The 16390-nt window shown below is 39.2% G+C and overlaps 1 protein-coding gene across 2 annotated transcripts in view; it reads right to left on the bottom strand.

The window, feature by feature from the left end:
- Positions 1–16390, bottom strand: part of SH3BGR (SH3 domain binding glutamate rich protein) — a 29181-nt gene that overhangs the window by 7672 nt on the left and 5119 nt on the right. Inside the window, exons 2-4 of one of the 2 annotated variants that reach the window (XM_074814378.1) lie at positions 15298–15483; positions 8738–8818; positions 780–893 (exon numbers count right to left, since the gene is read on the bottom strand). In XM_074814378.1, the coding sequence (XP_074670479.1) occupies positions 780–893; positions 8738–8818; positions 15298–15483 (381 nt within the window). The remainder of the gene's footprint in view (positions 1–779; positions 894–8737; positions 8819–15297; positions 15484–16390) is intronic. The other variant, XM_074814379.1, reaches the window with a different exon arrangement.

The raw sequence follows: 16390 nt of genomic DNA, 5'->3' as shown, positions 1-16390 counted from the left end.
TCCATTTGTGCTTAGTCTCTCCTGGGTATAGAACCTGGCCAGTAATATAAACATTCCACTGAGGAAGACACTGGCACACGAGAAGATGGTCCCTTTTTGCAGGATCCATCTACATTTCAACCACAAGTACTTCACTGATGTTAGCTAATTACAGGATATTATACTAGGGAACTGAAGGAACTCAGATGGTTTCTTCCACAAACCTTTAGCACTGCAGTTTGAGATCTGCCCTTGTGACTAATATCAGACCATGATGTAGGCAGAAAGGATAGCAATGGTCTCCATTTCTGCATTGCCCAGGGTTTTCTGCATTGCCTGGAGAAGACACTGTCAGATCTGGCTTGCTGCAACAGCAGTCAATGCTGGTACATGACAACAAACATTAACAACTAAATTTATGAGCTCTGCAGATGCTGGACATTGATAGCAGCAAATTTTTTCACACAGAAGGACTCAGATGTCTAGTTCTAAATTATTCTCCTTAACTAGGGTCTGGTTCCAAATGAGTGTTTAAAAAAAAGCTTATGGTAAGAAGTTGCAAAAGGAAACTGTTAAATAAAGACAAACGCTGTTATTCAAGATTCAGAGCAAAGTTCTCTGGAGTTTTATCTATGTGTCACATCACCATGATGTCAAAGAAAATGCATCCAAAAGACAAGCAGGACCACTCTGCAATCAGTCTTCCCACCCTGAGGCATACTAGGAGGGCCTGTGGGTTTGTTTCATGCACTTAGCACAGGTAAAACCCTCATATCACAAATGGAAAGTGGAAAAATTACCTGTTGATCTTCTGATGGTGACTGAGCAGACTGAGCCTCTTCATGAGCCCCTTCATCTGCCTTGTCTTCCATGTGTGCCTCAGTTTCGTCTGTGGCATCAGACTTTTCTGTCTCCTGGCAACAAAGGAGAAGTCATTGTTACCTTCAGGGCACAAACCCAACAATCCATTTCTATAAAACTCTTGATTTTACAGTTTTAGGAGGGATTTTTCTAATTTTGCTTCAGTATTCAAATGAAAATATAAGCTTTTGGACACTTTTCTGTGAAAGGAACCCTTGTTGGCGTGTTGATTTGTTGGTAAAGACACAGGGTTTGTGTAGGGAAAAAATGAATTCAAGCACTTCTTCCTCTTCAGAGCATAGTAGATTCTTTAACTTTTCTGTGGAAAGTTTAATAGAAATCAATGCTCACCCTGATGGCACATTACAGCTTCCAGGAAAAAAAGCCTTTTTCACCAGCATGCACTCCAGTTAAACTTCATCAAGAAGCTACAGAAAAACAGAAGTATTGAAGGATTTCATGTACAGTCTCTTAACTTTCTTGTTTAAAATAATCAGGAAACTGTTCCTCAATTCACACACCAATCTATCAAATCTACTATTTATTCCAGCACTGAGAACAAGCACCTCCTAGAAGACTGTATTTTAAGTCCTGTTGTATTTTCAGCTAGGTAGCTGTGAAAGGTCACACTGGATCACACACTGTGTCAGATAAAAGGAGACCTGTATGGCCTCAAGTGGAACAACAGAAATAGGATAAAATACAATAGCATGAAGTGCAAAGTCACATTATTTGGGACAGATAATTCTGGGACAGAGTTTAGAAACGGAACAGATGTTTCTACTGCACTTTGGGAGCTTGTTAGCTGATGATCATCAAAGAAGAAAAGGATGGATGTATTTAAATAATCACAGAATTGTTGAGCCATGAATGTGATGCGATAGTGAAAGAGGTAATAAATGTGATCCTCAGATGTATGAGGTGAGGTCTAGCTGGTGGAGCTGATAGCAAATATTAATGTCATTGTATAAGGCCAAAGCGAAACCTCCTCTGGATCGCTCTGTACCATTCCAGTCACTCAGGCTCAAGAAAGAGAAATTCAAACTGGAACAGGTGCAGAGGGGGATTACAGGAATATTTGAGGGAGTGGAGAGCCTGTCTTATGAAAGGGTGACAAAAAAAAGCTTCATTAATTTAATCTATTGAAAGTAATGCTGTGAGGGTATATGATGGCTCTCTAAAAATAGGTCAGAGTAAACAACAGGGAGGGATAGGATAAGGAAGAGCATAGAGGTAGATGCAAAATGGGTACCAAGCAGCTGTAAATAAAAATTCTAATCATCAGCACTGTGAAATTTGGAAGAGCGTTCTAGTAGAGAAGCAGAGGCAAAGGACCTAATTCATTAATAGGGAATTTGACCACTTCTGAGAGGTGTTATCTAGTGTGGTTGCCTCCAGCAACAGAGAATTGGGCTCAGGGGAGGCCCTGTCCTGTGTCATCCTAAGTCACAGAATCACAGAATCATCTAAGCTGGAAAAGACCTTGAAGATCATCCAGTCCAACCATTAACGTAACACTGACAGTTCCCAACTACACCATATCCCTCAGCGCTAAGTCAACCTTACTCTTAAACACCTCCAGGGATGGGGACTCCACCACCTCCCTGGGCAGCCCATTCCAACGCCTAACAACCTGTTCTGTAAAGAAATGCTTCCTAATAACCAGTCTAAACCTTCCCTGGTGCAATTTGAGGCCATTCCCTCTTGTCCTATCGCTTGTTACTTGGTTAAAGAGACTCATCCCCAGCTCTCTGCAACCTCCTTTCAGGTAGCTGTAGAGGGCGATGAGGTCTCCCCTCAGCCTCCTCTTCTCCAGACTAAACAACACCAGTTCCTTCAGCCGCTCCTTGTATGACATGTGCCCCAGCATGCTTCAAGCAGAGCAACATGTCCCTGATAGAGGACAAGCTCCTTTCTCATCCTTGTGATCAAGCCCTTACAACTCATTCACCTGGTCAGTTTGAGGTTTTCTGCTTTTCTATAATTTCATTGGTCTCCACAGATAAACAAAAGTCCCCAGTCATGATTCCCTGTCTTTTAAGCTTCACAAGTCCTCATCATATATGATTTGTTCAGCCAGTGTACTTAGCCTGCAGAAGCACGACACTAGCATAGCTATCTGGCTTTTATCCCCAGAGCAGACTTGGGTGAGTGCTGACTTAGGGATCTTTATCCCATGATGTGGTGTGCAGTATAAAGACATGGCCTCCTGCTGACATGCTCTGCTGGATGGGGACAAAAATGGTAGAAAGGAGGTTAGAAATGTTTGGAAGCAGATATCATGACAGAGTGAAAATGGACAAAATATTTCTGCAGTTTTATTTTTTTTCCTGAAACTTTACCGTCTGTAATATTTGGTGCCCTTTTAGCAATTTTCTCCTGAATCATGGAAAATATGTTTTATATGTAAGGAGCTTGCAATGAAAAGAGAGTAGGTAGATAGGCTCTTAAGTTCCCTTTCCTCTCTGCAGAGAAAAACAGCAAAAAAATCTATCAGCAGCAAGCATGGCCCTGCTTGCAGTCCTTCCCAGCACTGCACTGCCCCTGCCCTCCTGGCAGCAAAAGCATTTCCAGGGCTGCATGGTGAACTGAAGCAGGAGGCTAATCAAGATTAAAGCTCTAGAAAGAAAAACATTTCTATCATCTCACACAATTTGCACACTCCGTTACACAGCTGCATGAACGTTTTTGCCAGCATGTGGGGGATGCTTGGTGAGAGGAATGAGCAGCTGGGAGCAAGCAGAAGGAGCCAGAGGAAGGAGGAGGGAGAAAAGACTACTTTTTCTGCCAAGATCAGCTCATTTCAAGTACACGTAAAACTGTGGGCTCACTGCACTTTGATGCTGGTGGCATTGTTTTTAATAACAGACCTACAGAGACATTTGTTTGGCTTAATTTATCTTTTACTTTTCCCCCACAAGCTAACAAAATATTTTAAGATTCAAATATGTACTAACACAGACATATATTGGAATTCTCTTGTGCAACATTGTGTTCATACATTGTTTTCTTAAGCAAATGATAACTTCCTTACAGATACTTTCTTTGCAACACTTCCTAAAATGAAAAGGATAGTGTTAATGAAAACTAAATTGGTTAGATATTTATTTTCAGCATGTACGTTAACATTTCATTTTAAAATCTATGTATTCAATATTTTTTGGCAGATAAATAAAATACATAAAGATTGAAGATAGCATTCTAATTAAAATGAACCTATGGTGTAAAACTATCCATCTCAGATGAATCATGTACTTACTCAGAGCATAAAGCAAAACAAAGTTGTAGCTGAAAGAACTAAACTCTAGAAGCAGCATGTTATCGGCCAGAACATATGCACATGCACACACACATATACAGAGTTCATGTTAATTATATGGAGAACTGTGATGTTTGGAATATGATCATTATACTAGCTCTCCATAGAAACACAGAATTTAATTTTTAACTAATTTAAAATGAAGTACCATTTATAAAGATTGGCTGACAGATCATTTTCTCTTTAAATAAAATGTACATACTGTAAATTTAGAATTCAAAGCAGTCTTAGTAGAAGTCTTTTTCAGCTAAAACACTAAAGCTCAAGTATCTAGGGATTTTGGGATATCAAGATTATGGATATTAAGACCAAGGATACAAAGATTAAGGATTTAAGTATATACAAGATTTGAAAACAGACCCTCAGCTCAAGTAAATCAGCTTCACTGAGTTCACACGCAATTGCAAACCTAAATGGTCTTGCTACAAGCTACTGGCTCTCTGGGCTTCTTGGAAACAGAAGCGGTATTCTAGGGCAGTTAATAAAGTTCTCAAAAACCCTGATTGTCCCTGAAAACAAAAATCAATTAATTACATTCAAGCCTCACTAAGATGTTCAGAAGGTGTAGAAATACAGCATACTGTTTGTCATCTTAGTTTAAGTATTTGGCATCTCATTGACAAAACAATTCACCTGTGCCGTTTAGAAAACAAGCGGTACAGTTGGAGCTTTTAATGGGCTGTTCACACATTACCAATATTTCAGAGCATTTTCAAGAATACTGAGAACAGTCTCAATCTTAGCATAAAAGTGATGAGGGCTTTAAAAAGAAATGTAACCAACTTCGGGGGCAGCTGAGACTGACGCACCTGACCTTAGACATATAAGTTACATCAATTATAGCTCGAATGTACACACATATACTATTGGCATATCACTGTTCAGGCCACTAATCCAAGATTAAATGGAATCATTCAGAAATATATCACTAACTTGGGTGATCTTTGGGTCAGGCATAAAGCACAGCTGTCCTCTAAATCCCAGCCTGCCATGAAACATGTTTAGAAGTTAAAAGTATTCTAGACCAGGTATTCCTTCAAGTGAGAAGACATTTCATATTAATAGACTAAAGAACTTATTAACACAAACACTATGTCTGCTGCTTCTTTTAGGCACAAAATACTGTGCTACTGATCCCTGTTAAATGATGTTTTTGAAAATGTGGTAACCAGCATGGGGAGGCAGCAGGAGAGAGAGGATGATGTGAGCTAGTTGACCCTTTCTGAAATACCAAAAATATGTATTGATTTCCTGTACTGTCACTGAGTTTTATGGCCACATAGCACCCTTTAGGGATAAAAACATACTTGGTATATAGGAAAAAAAAGTGTGAAGATCTTTGCCTGACTCCCACAGTGATCTAAGCAAATAGCATTTAGAGCTTTGGCCTTTCCACCGAGATCTGCAGAAGTATTCATATGCCATTCAGGCATCTACATACTTAATTGTATTGGATCCAGAAACACAGTGATGGATGCAGCAACTGGCCATTTGTACAGTGGTACCTGACCAGAACCCTTAGCAGAGGTCCAAACATGGCTGGCTGCAGGGAGGGGTAGGTGACTACTTAGGGACCTGCCCCCAAGCCTGTTTTCCAGCCAGCGTGGTTAACTTTGATGTTGATTTGCTATTTTCTACTGAAATAATTACAGCTTTATTGTAAGTAAGAGAATACTTAGATAAATGTGTGTAAAGACTGCTTTGCATGTGTGCTGCAGATCTGAGCAGGATCTCCTTTATATCTGTGTGTATTTGGAGCTTCTTTACATGTGTCTTGGAGTCAATCTGCACCTTGGTGACAACCTTGATGTGTCCTAGACATATCAGACTCACCCTGTAAGTATAGATCAGCTTGCACGTTAGACTCTGGCACCATCAGAGCCCCAACACCTAGCAGTAACAGTTCAATGTAAACACTGGACAAGTAGGTGTGGTGACAAGTTGTAGCCACCTAACCCAGAGAGAAGCCAGGGCTACAAAAATGAGAATCTGCAGAACTGAAACATGTATTTTGCACTCAGCAGGTGGATGTGGCAATGAATTTAACTACAAGTATTTTGTTGGGAAGCTATAATTTGTTGAGGGAGTAGCAGAAGGTTCCTCTGCTTGCCTAGAAAATAGGCTCAAAACAGTCCTGGGTCAGGGTCCCAGTGGACTGTTCTGTGACACAGCATCATGGTCATTAAAGAGCTTCTCTACTGCCTGTGCAACATAAGACAAAAAATGAATGCAAAAGGAAAGAGACTGTTTTGAGGCAACAGTATAAAACATGTATCAGCTTCATATTAATCTTTGTAATGTCTCAGTGAGGTAAAAACCCCTAGAAGGCAAATTCTTACTGACTGTTTTGTGGTGTTACCATGCTTTATAGTTTGCTTCTTTTATAAATTATCACCATATTCTAAAAAACAAAAACAAAAACAAACAAACAAAAAACCCAAAACCCACAAACAAACAAAAAACAAAAACAAACAAAAAAAACCCACAAAAACCCCCCACCCAACCCCAAAGAACCCACACAATTATTTAAGAAGGGATTAGTAGAAAACCCTGTCATATGTGTCATCAGCACCATCTCTTCCACACCTGACTTATTATTCCAGTTTCATGCTGCTGGAAATCAATGCCACAAGCCATCCACTGTACTTCATGCTAAGGTTGAATTGACAGCTTAATGAAAGGAAAGCAGAAGCAGTGCAGCAAGGTTATTTGTATGACAAAGCACAGCCAGACTGTCATGCAGTGAAGATGCTGAGAAACACCTCTGCAATAAATGCTAAAAAACTTGTACATATCTCTTTCAGATTCAGGAACAGATTCTAAAAGGGACAGAATGTAAATATACTTCCAGTCTTTACATGGATTTTTTTAAAAAACCCTCTCACTTATTTCCACTTTCTGGACCACCACCACCAATGCAGCAGTTACTCAGCATAAACCATACTTGCTTGCTACCAATAGCACTAACACTATTCTGCCCAGCAGAATGTACCGAACATATTATTTGCAACATTTACAAAGTTGTCACAAAATAGAAACTGTAACAGACTCTGCTGACAGCTGGGAATGAATGAATTCTAAAAATTTGTTACTTTGCTTCATAGACACGCTATCTAACAGAACCTTGCATGAAGGAGCAGATAATATATGAAGTGGGAAGATGGAAAAATGCAATTTTCTTTATCTCATTGATTCTCCACGTATCTTTTATAATTATTATAATATGTAATACCTGCAGTCCTTTAAGCCTTTCATGGCTTTGTGGATGTTAATTAAATGAATTCTCACAAGACCCTTGTGAGGTAGGCGAGTAATTTTTATTTCCCTTGGTAGGAGATGGTACAGCTAAAGGAGAAAGTTTAAATCACTTGCTCCTTCTCACACAGGGACTCGGTGTCAAAGACATTTATAGCAACTGTGGCTCTCCTCTGGGTATCTCTTCATCTGTAGCTCTCAAAGCACTTAGCGAAGGCTCCATTTTTCTCTCTGCTTTTACAGAAGAGGAAAACCAGAGACATTTACAACAGTGTTTCGCTCAAAGTTGCTACACAGTTGGCAGCAGAGTTGGACCAGAAAGCAGATCTCATGCTCCAGGGCAGTTCTTCAGCCAGGTCACCACAATGTATCAGAGTTCTCCTATCCCTCTGGCTCATCACTCTCTTGATTAATTTCTTTTGTTGAATCACCCACGCTAAAGAGGTCAACATTTGATTATCATCTAACGTGATCTCAGGGTAAGAGAGCTGTAATGCTCTCAGTTATAAAACTTCTAATTAGAAGACTCTGTTAAAAATAAAACACATTGCTTTCTGTAAAAAGAAGAAAAAGAAAAAGAAAAAGAAAAAGAAAAAGAAAAAGAAAAAGAAAAAGAAAAAGAAAAAGAAAAAGAAAAAGAAAAAGAAAAAGAAAAAGAAAAAGAAAAAGAAAAAGAAAAAGAAAAAGAAAAAGAAAAAGAAAAAGAAAAAGAAAAAGAAACCAACAAAGAAAATATATTTTTCTTTTGCCAGAAATATATTAGAACATTTTCAAAATACAGTGGATGGAGAACAATGGGTAGACTTGCCAAAGGAACTTCATGAAGTCCTGGGTGAGACTTTAAGTTACCTCCTCAAGGCAGAAGGAGTGAACCCCACAGTGCCAGCCTGCGTGTACACCCAGAGGATGGAACAGGTCTGCAGCCCAGCCCCTCTGTTGGTGGCCAGTACAAACCCTGTTTGCTCAAGGTTTGATGCATTTTGGGGGAAGTGAAGTTTTCTTATAATTAACCCAACTTATAAATTGTATTAGGAAATTCTGCATCATTTAAAAGCTGAACGTGATAAAATACTGCTTTGTCTCAACAACAACAAATCATCAGCTGGAGGCATGGCAACAAGCCTGCAGTGAAAGAAGGGATGTGAGAAGTATTTTCTAGTGTTTACTGAACCAGCCACTTTTTTTCTCCTTAAGAACACTTTGCTGCACCAGCACCTAATATAATGCTTGTCACTGCCCCTATTTGACATGCTGAGTCACTGCCTATTTTCATCTTTTATTAAATCAAATAAATGGCCCCCATGGAAGGACAGCAGTGCATACCTTTGTGCCTGGAGGAGGAGCAAGACCCAGGAATGAATAAATAATATTTTCTTCTTTAGCAGAGAAAAAGGATTCAAAATCCTAAAAAAAAAAAAAAAGAGGAGCAAACAAACAACAGAGAATTGGTAACAAAAATCAAACAAAAAGCACAGGAGGAAGAGACTAACCCAGGCAAATCTTTCTTATATTGATGAGAATGACTATGCATTTGTACAAGCACCTGCATTATCTAAGCCCCAGGAAGAAAACTCAGATAAAGGGAGTTTCACAGTGGCTTGCAAAATTAACAAATGGGCAAATCTCTCCAGAGACTTACACTTTAATTATATCACATCTGTGTCAGAATCAGATAAAATTAAGCGTCTCATTTTAATGTGCCTCAGCTGTACACACCAAAGCAAAGCTATTCCCATTTAAATGTTAAAATAAAACTTGCTGTAAGAACACAAAATAGGCCCTCAAAACCCTGGACATCTTTATGGCAAATAAAAGGCAACAGCCCACGTAATTGATAGCACAAGTGAAATGATAACGAGGAAACAGCTTATTTTAAAGAAAGACACTTTGGTGAGAAAATGCAGTTACTTTTCAGACGAACTTAGCAAAAGACTATGTTGTTCCCTCTGACATATATGTACCAGTCAAAATGTCTCATCCTTGTGAACTGAAGTTATAAACCATGACGTTAAATGCCTGTTTTCAGTGCTAATATAAGTGAAACGACGTGAGGAATGGCTCCTATCCTACCATCTAGAACTTGTGTGGTCTTTACTGTTTTCACCTGTACAATTTTCCTATCAATTAAGGAAGCTCTGCTATCTCTAGTTTGTTACTGGGAAGTTCATGACTCGCATCTTACAGAGGTAAAAATCAACATGTATTTAAGAACTCAGCAGAAACTCTGGTTGTAAGTCACTGGCCCACAATCACACAGCAGCGCTGTGTAGGACAGAAGACTGAACACATGTCTGCTAAGTCCTAGACTACTGCCTTGATCATGTTATCATCCTCCCTCTCATCCCAAATAACTCCAAAAATAGAAGCCTGTAAATACTAAGGTGCTGACTCATCCTTGAGACTTGTTTGTAAAGCTGTGTTAGGACCTGAGTTGTTTTATTGGACCATTTTAGTATTTCCAGAGAATAAATTACTGGCCAAGGCTAATCCTAGGGAAAGGCTGGAGTGGATGGTTTATCAGACACCTTAATATCAACAAAACTAGCATCAATGACATTTCAGTCCAGTTTGAAAGAGGTAACATAGCTTAACAGAGAGAATAAATGACAGCCCATTTCACTCACTTATCTAAGGGACAGATTGGCTTTCACACAGACCTAGCTACAGGCAGTGGGAACTGCCCAGTCTGGGAGAAGCCACAGAGCACATTTTGCCCTGACCAGGCAGAATAGCTGCTGCTGCTTCAGACCACCCATTTCTCAAACCATCTCTTCTCTGTTTTCATGTTGCCGTGGGGTTCTCCTTCTTATCTAAGTGTTTAAGAAAGCCAGTGTCTGAAGTCTAACCCATAAACTTAGGAGCAATACAGCAAACAAGAACATGAGGATTTTCTGCAATTCGAAGGGCTGGAATTTGACATGGGCCATTGACAGGACATACAAACACAGGAAACTTGTGTCCTCCTGCATACCACATACTCATAAAACAGCCTAAGCAAACTATGGCAGAACATGTCAATAGCTGGGAAACAAAGAGAAGACTATAACAAGGAAGGGCCATGAAGTGGACTTGATATTTTAAATGTCTTGTTAGTTCCTCCCCAGAGGAAAAGCAGCAGATGGCACATGTACTAATAATCTCCAGAGACACATAGCCTTGTAGATAACCAGACCTGAGGACACAAGCAAGATGTGTAAATGACCAGATGATCTCCTTATCAGAAGAGGACACAACCTTCTATCATATCAGGTACTCCTTGGCAACTGGTAGTGTACAGTGACATCCCACAGTAAATGTGGTATCTCGCAGTAAATGGAAGGTCACTTACCTTACCTACAGTGAGGACCAAGCTATCATGTATTTAGCATGACATAAAAGCATGACTACGGTGATCATGAGGAAGTTTTTGTATTGCATATTTGCACTCTTACTCTCCTAATGGCGACATGTTCACATCTCCATTCACTGAATGACCAAAGATAACAGTTCCCAAGACAGACAGTAAGAAAAATGAGCAGTAATAATTTATTTCAGGTAAGCAATGATATTATATCTGCATGAGAAGACATAAATGGTCAAGGAGGAGGGTAGTGATGTCATTTGTGTTTGGAACTAGTCTTTGAAAAATACAGCGAAACATATTTTAAAAAAAAAAAAAAAAGTACTCCATGAGTTTTTCCTTATGATATGAGTGCATATGCACATATACACTCTACACCATCACCCTTTGTATGACCACCGTGGAAATGCCAGACAGCAAAACAGCAAACTCCAGTTGAACATGTGCAGAAAGTTCTTCCCCATGTGCGTGGTACAGCACCAGGTCAGAGTGCACAGAGAGGGTATGAAAATGCCATCCTTGGAGACTTTTGAAACTCAGGTGGCCAAAGCCCCAGGTAACATAAGCTAACTTTAAAGCTATTTGTTTTGAGCTGCAGGCTGGACTACAGACCTCCAGAGGTCCCTATGATTTCCATATATTTGATTTTAGCAGTTATATGAAGCATCAGATAAAAGTCTTATCTAATAATTCAGTGATTCTTTAAAAAAAAATATGTACATGGGTATTTTATTCTATGGATTTCAGTTTACAAACAAAAGCATAGATTTCAGCTTACAGAGAAAACCAGAAGTTTACATTCCATTTCTTTCCTAGTCTCCTAGGTTTTTTTGTTAAGCAAAAGCAAAGACAAGAGCAACAGAGTGCTCAATATATTTAGAAAGTGCCACAGATGCAGACGTCTGTCTAGACATGAGCAAAGAAGCAGCTTAAGAAAAAGATCAAATAAGAACATAACTGCCAGCACTGATGGATTAGAATGGATACTTGAAATTGGTACTATAGCCAGGCATACAAAATTAATCTATTTCTAATCTGTTTCTTCAAGTGGCAATACCAAAGATCTGAAAGATAAATAAGACTCAAGATATTTGTAAGACAGGCTTAAGCTTCTCTGACCTCATGGAAGCTGGTGTATTTTCATAAATGCATCTGTAAGAAACCGCCATTTTACAGTACAAGTTAGGAGGTGAAGCAGCTCTTCAGGGTCAGCCAGAAGATGCAAGTACTTTTATGTATCAGCAGAAAAGCGGATTAGCAACAGGAGTGCATTTACTTGCTCATTATGTCAGTTCCTTCCAGAAAAGGAAGCCTCTTCACCTGCCTCCATCATTTCCCTCTTTCCTTACTCCCACCCCCAAAATTTCACTGAACTGCAGAAGAGGAGATTGGAGAAGACCTTAAAGGACCGTTTTTCCAAGGTAGGAACCACTACGCTATTCCTGATAGGTGTTTCTCTAATCCATTCATAATGACCTTTAATGAGATGAGACAATCTCCTGAAAACTACATTTTTTTTCCTGATGTCTGATTTAAACTTTCTTTGCTGCATTTTTTGCTCATTACATCTTGTCCCACCTTCAGTGAGTGTGAAGCAGAACATATTTCACAAAATCCTAGAACCACAGGACAATTCAGGTGGGAAGAGATGTCAGGAGACTATCTAGTGCAACCTCTTGCTCAAAGCAGAGTCAATATTGAATTCAGATGAAGAATTAATTCCTTTTTGCTACAGCCCTTAAAATATTTGAAGGTGGTCATGCGTCTCCCCAAATTTCCCTCTTTCTCAAGGTGAGGAAGGAAATCTTGTATCTTGAATTTTCATCTCCCAAGGCCAGTGCTCCCAGGCCAGAATGCTGCTAATGTGTATACACATGCACATGTGTGAATGGGAACCAAACATACACGGCAATCGATAGGAACAGAAATGAGGGAAGAGAGTGATCTCAGAAAGCAGAATGAGCAGAAATTAGATGTAACAAGTTTTACCTAAAAACAAAGGACTACCTGGGAATGAAGAAAGAAAAAAATTAGTGGGAAGGAGAAAGAGAAAAAGAAAATGTCTTACTAAACAACAAAAAAAAAGCATAAAGAGCTTAAAGAGCTTGACTTGTTTAGCATAGCAAAATGAAGATTAATAGAGGATATGATTCCCATTTACAAATACATTGGACTAGAGCTGTTTAAGCTAAAGGGTGATTTTGGCATACCAGGAAATTGTTATAAACTGGCTGCATATACCCAGGCTACAAATTCAAAGGTTTCTAGATGCCACGAGACTGAGGTCCTTGAAGACTGTACTAACAAGAGCAACATATTTTAAAGGGACTTTCATGAATTCAAGATACTGGACTAGAGTCCATGACTCAGACAGACCTTTGCAATTTTCAGCCCTATTTTTAATAAAGTAGCTGAGGACAAAGTAAGTGGGACACAGGGTAAGATAAAAGTTAAGATAAGAATTAAGATCAATTAAACCTTAAACAGCGTAAAACAATTCTGGATTTCACAACGATGGGTCTGCTGGACCTGCACAGGTTATGCAGGGAAGTGGAATGCAAATCCCCAGCTTTATATTGTAGACATGTTGCAGAAGACATCATGTCAGTTGGAGGAATTTTGCACCACTCTGCCAGCCGCTGGCCATGTTCTCAACCAGCCCACATAATCCCACTTCACATTCACTGCGCAGCTCCCTTGAGGCACCTTCCCCTGAGGAGAAGGGTAAGGCTCATGAAGTGATATGGATCTCCTTACCTTATTTATTTGGAAATAATGATGCTATAATCTTTTTCATGCATCCACTGGGATCATTAGCTATGATCTTTGAGACCTGGGTACATTAGAATTCTGGAGACTTTTAGGCTAATTGTAAATTTGATTTAGTTTTTAAATCAGTATCTTCAACTGCTTTCTGGACCCCTTTCCACACGAAGGTGTCTTTGCAAAGGACTCTTTCTTAACTTAAATTTATTTCAAGATGTAGATTATTTGGCTTCCTGAAATAGCTTCAAACATGGAAATAGCTCCAAAACTGTATATTTATCATTTACTGGCAAGGCTGACCAGCTGCAACACTTTGTAAGGCAATTACTCTTTAATTGACTATATAACCTCTCCAGAGAATATCAGAAATATTTATTGCAACATTGGCTGCCACAATATCCAGAGCAAAATATATCAAATTATACTTTTTATTGGTGCAGATTGGATGTTGAAATTCACATGAACTCTAACCTACCAAGTTCTCTTTTAAGATTCCTATGAGAAAATGAGGAAACAATTGCACTCCATTATTCATACTAGCAACTTTTGCTCTGAGAGCACTGAAATTAATTCTCAAAACTTAGTGGCATGTAAATCCCTTCTCTCTCAAAACAACCTTTGCAGTAGTTCGCACTGGATTTGTGGAGTAACTTAAAACTGAGCTCACTATGTGATCTGCGTTTCAGAGTACTTTGCAAGTTCATTTCAGCAATCACATCAGAGTACTTTCCAGACTATGTATTTCCATTCAGACTATGAGAAAAAAACTGTCTCAGATATCTCTTTTGATTCATGATCCTAACACTCATGTTGGTACAGTATTATCTATCATCGATTTGAATAAATTCTCTCAAGAGAAATAACTTGTTACAAGCATATATGAAAATACAAATGTATCTGATGAGTGTTACAATTTCTGTTATGAAGAGTTGGATATTTATTGAATAAGCAATATAATTTCAGTAACTCAATCCATATATTAGAACTACTTCAGTCAACTATAATTCCTAATTATTTGCATAATATAATGGAAAAGAAAGATTCCTGTTCACAGCCCCTGGTGCCTCAGACATTTACTTGACTTCCTAGCAGCCCAGATGAGTCTGTGTCAAACAAACAAAATACCAACATTCACCACACAAAACTAACTGAAAGTTCAAGAAGCAAAGAGCAATACAGCTAGAGACAGCAGATCAGCCTTGCTATGAACCCTACTAGTCTTGAGTATTGTCAAACCACATAACTGAACATTTACTACTCCAAGTGCAGCTGAGCCATCGACATAGCTGGCCTCATAGGTTATCCTGAGATGTCGTGTGAAGAAGCTGTAGTATCACCTAGACAGTAGAGCCTTTGGTCTTCAGGAGCTGAAGTGCGAGTGCAGGCAGAGACCCCAACAGCCAGACAACTTGTGAGTGAGCTACGCAGCAGGAATGTGAGAGGAAAACACAGAGCTCCTCACAGGCAGCAAACTCCACACCTTGCAACAAGCTCTGGGTCCCACATAGGCTCTGGGTCTGCACGGGATAATCTATACAGTCTGTTAAGCAGAGTTTCTCTAGCCAGTTTTCCCTCCATGTGTATTTTTCTCTTAAAAAGGAATAATCTTTCATTTCATTGCTTTTCTGTGCCTAAAATTGCTTTCTAAGAATTGTTCTTTCAAAGTGAATCTCAAATTGTCTTAAGGAGCTTGTTTGACACTTCATACTAATGGAAGAGTCACTTTCTGTGAAAGAAGACTATCTGAAGGTATTTAAATTTCCAAACAGCTTCTTACCCCACAGTACCGCTCCTCATTGAAGATCTGTGGAGGGAGAGGAATTCCATTTTGAGGCTTTTTTTCACCTGGGACATTCTCTCTCATCCATTTCCTGTTGTCTTCATCACCTGCTATGTCCATTTGCTGAAAGTCAATCTTGTTGGCTTCTAAAAAGCCCACTACTTCTTGCTGTTTCTTTTTGATCTGGTTATGAAAGAGGAAAAACAAAATTATTTCTTGAAAAAGAGAACTGATTTCTAAAAGCAATTGCTATTACAAGCAGAACTAATACAAGTATGTCAGGTTGGACCCACTACTTCAGTAGTCCCCAAACTTTATGAAGCTGAGATCCAGCATTGCTTCTCAGCACCCAAAGCACTGCCATTATTTCCCCACCCAACCACCCCCAGCTTCTTTTTTTTCCTCCCTGGAAGCAGTGATACCTCCATCTAAGAAATGAAGCTCAGCAGGAAGCCTCCTACTCTGTTCCCAGATCTGTGAGCGTGGTGTACATATACCTAAGCTAATCCTGCCTAAAGTCAGCACAGGTCTGAGAATGTACATATTCTCCTCAATGTGTAACTGTCCCCTTTTTCCTACTCATTACACATGACATTCAGCTTTCCGTGAGCCACATGTTTCTCTCTATCCCTGTTCTTTAATGCTAGGTGTAATTAAATATGAGTGAAATCTCAATGAAAATCCAGTATAGCTTTAGTCCTGTGCTTGAATATTTCACACATTACAGAATGATGTTCCAGTTGGACCATGAAGAACATACTACATACAAATAAAGCATATTATACACAGTTTCTGTGCCACCTAAAATTCAATCACATCCCTTACTCCCTTTGATGTTAGTTCTGTATAGACCTAGGATTATAACCTACTCCTTTACTTGGGAGATGTATTACTCACTACACTTCTCTACTAAAGGAATGCTACTCCTAAGCAACATTTAAAGAACTTCTCCATTTTGTATATGCCCAACTTGTCTAAGAGCTCAAGGCTAAATTTTAGCCCTACAAGTATTGCAGCATTTGAAACAAGCACTGTTTGGACTGATATGTATAAATTCTCTCAAGCTGCCCTTTGGTCACAGACAACTAAA

This window comes from Strix aluco, chromosome 2 (assembly GCF_031877795.1).
Source record: "Strix aluco isolate bStrAlu1 chromosome 2, bStrAlu1.hap1, whole genome shotgun sequence".
NCBI classification, from domain to species: Eukaryota; Metazoa; Chordata; class Aves; order Strigiformes; family Strigidae; genus Strix; species Strix aluco.
This window is presented reverse-complemented; position numbering and strand designations above follow the sequence as displayed.